The sequence below is a fragment of the Tachypleus tridentatus genome, chromosome 7, assembly GCF_004210375.1.
Source record: "Tachypleus tridentatus isolate NWPU-2018 chromosome 7, ASM421037v1, whole genome shotgun sequence".
NCBI lineage: Eukaryota > Metazoa > Arthropoda > Merostomata > Xiphosura > Limulidae > Tachypleus > Tachypleus tridentatus.
This window is the reverse complement of record NC_134831.1, coordinates 47,937,107-47,947,215: the sequence shown is the minus strand read 5'-3', so window position 1 is coordinate 47,947,215 and position 10,109 is coordinate 47,937,107. Positions and strand designations below refer to the sequence as shown.

The window sequence follows — 10,109 nt, the reverse complement described above, 5'->3', positions numbered from 1 at the left end:
TAAAATCTTGCGATGATGGGAGATTTGTTGGTTCTAACAACGTGAAACTGAGAACTCTAACAAAATGTGCAACAAATCAAAGATATTTTGCAATAGAAAATAAAACCACGATGAAAGTTTTGACATAACCTAAATGTATTTTCAGTATATAATCTTATTATATTCATTGCTGTTTAAAACTGGTACTACTAGTATGTATTGTTTTAGCAATTATTAAATACAATTTTCAATGAATAAATGAAGTTATTAAACAGAAGTTATTTTCACGATATATAAGAATAGTTTCATCTATCATAACTCGAAAACTGAGGTGATCAGTAATTTTAAACATCAATTTTAGAATCAGGACCACAGAAACAGTTACATTTTTCTAGTACCAGAGAAAATATTTTATTTAAAGAAAGAGAAGTACTTCGTTCAAATTCGTAAAAAGACCTAAATAACATATTAGCAAATACACGATTACAGAATAAACAAAATATGGTTTCGACATACAAAGCTTATGAATTAGAATAAGAATTAGAATTACTGGGTTTTATAAACATTGAGTTACTAAAACTTGGATCAACAGCATGGATGAAAAATATCTTTTTCTTTGTTTTTTTGTTAAAGCGATGTATTATTGGACACAGTAGGACCAAAAAAAAATTCTTCTCCTTGATTATTGAAATTTTCAAAGTCTCAAAACCTGATATTGATAGAATATATATTTTTTTGTGTCTTACGACTTACTGTTATAATAGCAGTCCTGTTTTTACACATCTTACAATTAAATGGTATAGCAGTAGTCGTGTATTTAATTTTTTTTTAAATAAGCACAAAGCTACTCATCACGGATGTCGAAACCTGTTTTCTAGCGATGTAAGTCAGCAAGCATACACTTGTGCCACCAGGAGGCGTATTTTATGTCTCTCGACTTACTGATGGCAACCAAATGTTTTATATTTCAACACTTATTAATATGGGAGCAGACAGGATTCTCTAAGCATCTGATATTATGTGTACTTTAATAGATATAAATGACGCTTAGCTTACGGTAACAGAAACTCAGGTTTCTTAGATGGATAAAAATGAGCCAAGTGTTAGTGATTTTGACTGAGATATTTTATTGTAGTAATATTGTTTACCACAATACTTGTGGTAATATTGTTTACTTTTTACCAAAAAACTTTTTAATAGATAAAATTTATTTTTTTACAATATGAATTAAATAATGGCTGCTCTAATTTCTGATTTCAGCCTATTTTTTGTAGTATTCCTCGAGTTCCATCTAGAAGCACTTGATCACCTGAAAAAAACAAAATTTGAATAAGAGAGCAATACATAAATGAAGAGAAATGTATAATGAGAGGAAAAGATGCATAATGTGAATTTGACGATATCAGTTGTTCTACTACTTTATCAAACATTTCATTCAAGAGAAATGTTAACATGCACTTTGTGACTGGCACCTCCATCTGTGAGGTACATTTAAAAGGAAAATTAAAGTACGATTTTTAAAAACCATGGTTTCTATTGCGTATTGTTCTAATTTTTATATTAGATGGTTTCAATTTTAGAACTGAATGTTAACGTGTTGTCCAGAAAAAATCATCCCATTTTCAGACAATGTAGTTGTTATCATGGAACTCTAAAAGCCCTTGTTTTTCTTGCGTTTTACAGGATCGAATGAAAGTTTGTGATATTAACTATTAGCTATTTCACTTGATATTGTTAATTTTTATTTAATGTATAACTGACGTTATATGTATATAGCACAGATACATCAAAACATATAATAAATTGTTAAAAGGCAGTGTAAGTTAAACTGTCATGAGACAACACAAAAGAGATAAATTAGACGGTTATACGAAAATGCATGTCGTTGTAGTAATGTGTTTTCACTTTTATTTATTTGGTGAAAATACGCGATATTAAAATAACGTAACAATAAATATTTGCTTATTTTTCCTTAACATTTTGCTATAGAATGCTGACAGATTCACTTACTTATAGGCAAGTTGTAAGTTGACAAATAACGTCTTCGCCTTCAACAAAGAGTTACTCATTAACGGTACTATGTATTAACGTACAAAAACATAATTGTATAATCGGATTACTAATCGATGGCGTAATGAGTATACGTGATAACTAACAATAATCCAAATACTTCACTAAATGGCTAGCTCTCTACTCACTGAAAACTGACTCAATGTTTCACTGATTCTCTTACTTATGACGTAGTATATTTTCCAGAAACTTAAATAAAAGATAGTAAAGAATAAGTTGACACGTCTAAATTTATACCTTTCTAGTTTAATTTTATGCGACGTTTCGGACATATGCCCTTTGTCAGGCAGCGAGACTGTTGTAATGGAATCAGGTTCAGTATGAATCGTTAAAAGTTAGTAAAATTTGTTTATTTGAGAATTATTGCAACTGTGATCGAATTCTCATACCTAAGACATAACATTATTTACGGTAAAATCTCCAACTTGTAATGAAATAAGAAAGTACAAAGTTAAATACGAGGTTACACACGTTCAACGTGCAGCACAGTAACAAACAATAGTGTGTGTGTTTTCTTATAGCAAAGCCACATTGGGCTATCTGCTGAGTCCACCGAAGGGAACCGAACCCCTGATTTTAGCAGGGGATTTTACCGCTGTATCAGAGGGAACATAACATAGTGAAAAGCACTGTTGAACAAATAACATAAACAGGGCTGAAATTAACAAAAATGTGAAAACGTAATTAGAACTAAAAATAGATTTAGAAATATAAACACAGAAAAATAATAAAATTCGCAAAATATTAAAATAATAGCCTGGTAAACTAATATAATAATCCAGAAAAATGATTATGTGAAAGAGAAGACTTTTACATAGGTAAGGTTGAAGAAGATGTCACCAGATGTAGGGGGTTAGGTAAACGTGTCATAATAAATGATTAAAGGATTGAAATAGGAGAACTGGTTGGAGAAATTGTATAATTGAACTGGAAAACAACAATTTTGCTGGAGAAAACTCAAGTGATTTGGGGTAATTTGACGATGCTGATTTCAACCACGTAGTCAGAATTTGCCCATCGCCTCCAGATTTCGAGTTATTGTAATATCTAAATATGTCATCAGCACTATGTAAAATATCATGCAACTAATTTAGTACAATAGTTTAATGTTGTGAAATCAAGTTTACTTGGAGAGTTTAATGGATAAAGGGCATACATTTTTGATAACTTCAAACATTGACGGTATTGTTTATATATGCTATTTGTTCTCCATATAATTGAAGCGAATTGCATGACTTTGGTTTCGTTACTATGCTCACCTGCTCCCCCGAGAATCACGTAACCTTCACGTACTCAGTTTTCTAGAATGTCGAGGTCAAACGCCTCTCGCTCACTCAGTTGGTCACTTCACCTCATTACGCACACAGTCAAAACAAAGTATAATCTTCTTCTTCGCATCATATCCGTTAAACTTTGTTTGCAAAACTCTGTTTAAAATTCTTTTAACTCTAGTTCTGTAAACACACACTACTTTTATATTTTTTTTATAAAGTCATTTGAAATACTAGCTTACTCCAGTTCAAGTGAAATTCAAAAGTGCAAAAATCACCCAAACAACTTCTGCTACATTTGGGGTAAATATATTAGAGTTTAAAAGAATTTCTGCACACAAAAATGAACTAGATTCCATGACTTTTTTTTACTATATTCAATGATATTCATGATTTATCTATCCGTTTATTAATTGCTTTCCAGGATTTTTATATACCTCAAACATATATATAACAAAAAAACACAAAATATGCTCGGTAGCATTTACATTTTTTCAAGCCAAAACTCTTCAAAACAAATTAACAACAGTTGAAATGGGATTTCACATATTTTACAACCCAAATAATTTCAGCTCTAAGTACATCTTCAGATGAAATGTTCTCAGTTATGTTAGAATATGCATGCTTGCTTGTATTGGTACTTGGTTTGTCTAAACTTAAGAATGAAATAATGCATAGAATGCTGTTCATATGTTTCATGTTGTTTTTATGCTTTTCACCATACATGTGTGATATAACGATAGGTTCACCTATGTTCTCAAGGATGAAAGTCTTTTTTATATACGCTGCAGCGTGCCATATGTACATTCGTAGCCACGTTCTATAGAGCTCATTCTCTTTCCATTTCTCCTAAAATTTACACTTTGATGACATGATGTGAGAATAATTGAAACACAAGATCACAATGATTACCATACGATAGCAGGAGTTCCAGAACTGCAAGCTGTTCTTTCCACGTATTTTAGCCATTTTCAAACATTTTGAACACATGAGTCTGACAAAATGGTGAATGGAACTATGAAACCAAACTGTCCTGTATAAGCTTCTCATTTATTGGTCAGCTTGGGGGAATCCCGGGTTTAGCAGATAACTGCTTCAGTCTCATTCAGAAACTAAATAAGTAAAAGTATGATGAATTGATTGGCCATACGCGATAAGTAAAAACCACATCGCCACAAAGTAGAAACGTCACACACACTATTTTGGGTGTACATTTAGTAACCAAATAAAGCATTGGGATCCACATACGTATTGTGCAGTTGGTACATCTGGCTTGACACGGTGGCTAAATAACAATAAAGCAAGTATGCCATTTGCAGTTTTCATGATATGGCATGAGCCCAAAAATCATTTAACTGACTGTTTTTAATGTTTGACTGATGTTTCTGGATATTCAAGCGAAACTAGAAAATATATTAAATATCCAGAAATTGCATCTGAAATAAAGCCAGTACCTCAACGGAATGGTTTTCTTTGTCACATTCATCAACAAGTTGGGAAACAAAATAGTTATCTTCGAAGAATAGAATGAATCATCTTCATCTAGTAACTCTATTTCTGTGGCACCTCAACACAAACTGCCAGATATGATTACATAAGAACAGTTATGTGACTTGACTTGTGACTTGTTTCCATCAAAGTAGCATAAAGAACTTCTTGGCTCTTGTTTAAAGAAATTTATTAGCTCTAGGAACAAAAATTGTTATCTGACTCACTAAAGTTAATATGCAAGCTAAATTTTTGCATAATTGGAACATTAAGACATCCATTCCTGTTGCTTATGCTGTGAACATAAAAGAAGCTTATAAAAGCACGCAGATTATACATTATTAAATGTATAAATAAATAATTATAATAAATAATAAATAAAGGTATTAAAGAAAGTTATTATTATCAAGATAAATTAGAATATTGTGAATAAATCTATCGTAACTCGAAAACTAAAGGTGACTAGTCATTTCCAAAATGATTTTAGAATCAGCAGCATTAAATTACTCAAAAACAGTTATACGTTTCCTAGTAGCAGTGAAAAATCTTTTGTTGCCTAGCGTTATTTGAAAACAAAAAAAATCTTTCATTAATACCTCAAGGGGATTTGGCGTTCAGTTGGAAGATAATATGGTGTTCAAGACTTATTCGTTTTAACATGTTAAGTGGTACATTTCTCATGTTGTAGGTACCATTTTGGTAATAAAAGTTAAAGTGGTATCGTTAACAGCACTGGAGTTTATAGGGAGAAGGGGTCAACAGGTACTATATGATTAGTTGTTTTGCTTCTGGTGTTGGTGAGTGTAGAAACAATGGTAATTTTAGTAATAAAATGTGATTTCAGACAGCAACACTTGAAAAAAAATTCTATATCAGCTTTAACAGCACGTGTATCAGTTTAATCTTTTAGAAAGTACGCTTTGTTCTGTTAGAAAGTGAAAGACATGTTTATTGAATTGTTATTTTTCTAGGGTTCTGGTTATGATGATAGTATCAAGTTTATGTTTTTAGGTAAGATTTAGTTGCTCAAAGTTTCATTGTAAGTACAGTTGAGCTAACAGAAGTATTACTGAATTTTAGTAGCCACTGAAATTTCACAAATAAGGAATAGATTATTTTGGGAAATTACCATTTCACTTGATTCATTGTTTCGTACCTTACAAAATCGCTTGTAAATAACTCTCATCAGGTACAGAGAAGATTGTGTAATTTCGTGCTAATTGTCAAACTTTTGATTGTGTATTTGAGATGATAAAAAAATTCAAAACCAGGGGGAATTTCCCCCTGGACAGGTTTTCCAAAAGAATATGTGGTTGCTGGATCTCGTCTTTAATAATGTAGAATTAGAAGTACAAAGACTCAATATCTTGAAAAATACTTGGGGAAGATTATTATATCTTTCACAATGTCTGTGAATCATTAACGTTCAAATATTTTAGGTATTCTACGAATACTCTTACAAACGTACTTGATATTGATATCAAGGTTCTCAAGCTAACTAAGTACTAAATTAAAACATTTAAAATATAGCTTATAACACTGCCTCCTTGGTGTAATGTGAAGACCTTTCAACAATCCTAATACAAAATTAAAACTACACTAAACTGTCAATTCATCAAATCTTTCAGGTAGTTGTCTTTTAGGTAGTTGTCTGCTTTTGGAAGTTGTGATATACAAATGACATAGCCTCTTGTTCCTTGTCATCACTTGTCCTAAAACTGGGAGTACTCTTCACAAATGAATCCACTGACAGCTCTAACCTTGTGCATTCTCTAAAAATAGTCTTGACAAGATTCCTGTGCTCCTCAGTAGTACAATTATCTGCTTATAAATTATTATCTGAAGTTACTCGGTTAGTCATTTTCTCAGTGTAAAGGGACAGTGTAAATGTCCCTCTGGATTATTGTAGTCCACATGAATGATCCTTTTCAGTATGATATATGTTCTTCCAAATACCAACTAGACTTTAGAGTTTGTCTTCTCTTGGCAAGAACTGTTCAATCAAACCTGGGATGGCCAGTTAATCAGGTCGACTTGCAATTTGTAGGTCGGTGTCTCGAATATCCGTCACTAAAAATGAGCCCTTTCAGACGTATAGTTGTTATACCATTCATTGTCAAAAGTGAAACCCAAAATGTGGTGATGAATGGCATTTTCTAACTGCCCTGCCTTCCCTCCATCTTTTTGATGGCCAGTGCTAATAGCCCTCTTGTAACGTTGCACAAAATTCAAAATAAGCAATACAATTGTTCATTTATACTATGATATCTCGATGAAATCCAATTTTATTAACACTAGCAACATAATGAGCTAAGTGGTTCTACTACATCTTAATCGTTAGATGAAGATTAGTACTAATGAAACTTGTTGTAAATAATTCACTTCTTGGTGGTATAGTGAACACCCTTCCTATTGTCACTGGAAGCGCAGTCTCTGGTGAACTGATTACCACATAATTCACAGTGTTAAAGCTCACTCAACCTTACATCCATGTCCCTCAATTAAGTCAGTTTTACGTCTCCTTCTTCCTTGATGTTACTTGCCTCAATTCCGATTTTGAAGTATAGAGAAGGTTCCTATCTTAAAGGTAAATTCAATTCCCTTTCGCTTGAAATTTATGTTTAACTTTTTCTCATCTGGAGTAGATGGAGTATTCCCAGCTGAAACTTGTCAATTAAACTGCTTAATTACTGGTTTTTTATGACTGGTTAATACAATGTTGTGGCTGACCTCTTTGGGCTGAAAGCCAGATTCTCATAACAAAATAAATCCTTATGTTTCCGTACAGAGGTGTATTTAATAGACATATTTTTCACAAGTACAACAGTTCTTTCTTTCTAGTAATCTCTTTGGGAGCGCAGATAACTCTCGTGTAACTTTGCGCGAAATTCAAGCCAAACCCTAATCTCTTAATCTATAGTTTCTCACAACACTTGAAATATTTTCTTACAGTCTATTTCCTCTATTCTGTGAAATTGACTACCTGATTTATTTCTTCATTTCTTTTAAACAAACATTAAGAGGAGTCAGTGTTTCAATATCACGAAATCTCTAATATCATGACTTATAGATGGTGCCTTTAGTAATTTATCTGCAACTGTAATATATTCAAGTTTCACTACCAGCGGTAGAGCTTGTTTTGAGGATGTATGCCAAATTTGCTTCAGACTAATTCTTATATACTTGTCTGTTATAACATCTACAAGTTATTTGTGTGTCTTAAAACCTTTCCACTTGGAAAATACGGATATAATATTTGGACTAGTCTTTCAAAGTCTTTGCTTTTGATACTTTTTAACTAGTTTGTCACTACAAGGCAGCTACCAATACTCGATATTTATATGCTTTTAGCAAGAAGACTGTTAATGCTATCGAAGTTGGTTCTTTTAATAGTCGAGAATATGAGCGGCTTGTTCTTCGTTACGAAAATTATCACGAACTCAGGCTGTTATACCTGCAATTGTACCTTTTCATCATAAACCATTCATGCTGTTGAACTAGCCAGCTAAACTCTGAGACTGTTCTTGATAGTGACATGAAGATTCTACATTAACAGATGATACAGCAGTAGTGTTATTAGGTGTAGGCTTACTATTTTATGTTTTGTAGTATACAGTGTTCAGCCAATGCAGAAAAAATGCGACTGTCTTTACATTACAAATTCGTTTTCCAGATGTTTAATTAATTCTCTCGATGATGTTCTTTTCTATATCATTGATCTTACTGTCAGTTTTTCTACACTTCAGTAGATCATTACACTTTCCCATACTTTTTATATTGTTCTGTATTCTTTCAAACTTACTAATGTAATCTTTCTGTGCATCTCCAATGGCGTCTTCAATCTTGTCTAATTCAGATTTTTTAAAATATTGTTCTTTAGAAATTATGTCTCGTACTTTTAATTTCTGTCTTTTTATCTTGATCTTCCTTTAACTTTCTCTCTCAATATTCTATCTAGTTTCGTTCTTCTTTAACTGTTTCATTACTTCTAGCAGATCTTTGATCTCATTTCTGGATCTGCTTACCATGTTGAATTTGAGCCAAGTTATTTTTAGTTTTAACCAAAATAGCCCAACTTCTGTAAACAGCGATGTAACATTGTTTCTTCGTTAAGCAAGTTATTTTATTATCTTTCAAGATAATAATAAGTATAGTTCATATAACTGTAGCATTCGTTTATTTGATCATTAATAGTTATACACAATTATAAGGCTAAATTCACAAACAATAGTTTTATTTTGAAGAGATATATAAGGGTTAAATAAACTTACTTGTACAATATTAAGGGTAATTGTTTGTTTGTTTTTGAATTTCGCACAAAGCTACTCGAGGGCTATCTGTGCTAGCCGTCCCTAATTTAGCAATGTAAGACTAGAGGGAAGGCAGCTAGTCATCACCACCCACCGCCAACTCTTGGGCTACTCTTTTACCAACGAATAGTGGGATTGACCGTCACATTATAACGCCCCCACGACTAAAAGTGGCGACCATATTTGGCGCGACGGGGATGCGAACCCGTGACCCTCAGATTGCAAGTCGCACACCTTAACACGCTTGGCCATGCCGGGCCCATTAAGGGTAATCGATAAAATAGCCAAATATACACGATAACTAATATTAACATTTCACTTAAATACTGACAATATACCAACTGAAAACCAATTGAGTGCTTAACTGATTCTCGTATTTATCATGTAGCATTGTTTTTAAACATTTTGCAAAATCTCCTGATCACTAATATTCATGATTATTATAAGTATTCTAGCTTTACTCTACTGAATTAATTTGATCTTAATATTATGTGCCTGTATTTAACATTGAAATGAAGACATGAAAAATAAATCTTCCAACAATGCAAGTTACTGTTATAATAAAATAATAGTATACTAAAATGTAATAGACTATTATGAGACAACAAGTGTAAGCCAACAAATACTGTCATGGATAAATTTCTTCACACTTTTTTGAATCATCTTTTGTTTTAAAGCCCTAATACATGTACATAAACATGCGTTTATGGATGATGCAATACTGTCTAATTATTATATCAGTAACTTTGCAGGTTGTTTAGGTATTGCTCTAACCATATTTTACTGTAAATGGAGACTATACTAAGATTCATTTTATAAACCTACCTGCTAAAACATGTATGTGATGCTACCCAGGCCAATGGTTGCGAGTTAACTTCGAAACAAAAATCATTGTTTCCATGAAAAGGTGGACTTTAGACAAAGCAGTTCGCTAGAATAATTAAATTTAACTGGTCTGCTGTGAGCCACAGATATAGTGAGACTGGTTGTG

The 10,109-nt window shown here is 32.4% G+C and overlaps 1 protein-coding gene across 1 annotated transcript in view; it reads right to left on the bottom strand.

The window, feature by feature from the left end:
• Positions 1-365: 365 nt before the first annotated feature.
• LOC143255599 (rifampicin phosphotransferase-like) overlaps positions 366-10,109 on the bottom strand; it is a 109,641-nt gene continuing 99,897 nt past the window's right edge. Inside the window, exon 40 of the mRNA XM_076511482.1 lies at positions 366-1,288. Within this exon, the coding sequence (XP_076367597.1) occupies positions 1,236-1,288 (53 nt within the window). The 3' untranslated portion in view covers positions 366-1,235. The remainder of the gene's footprint in view (positions 1,289-10,109) is intronic.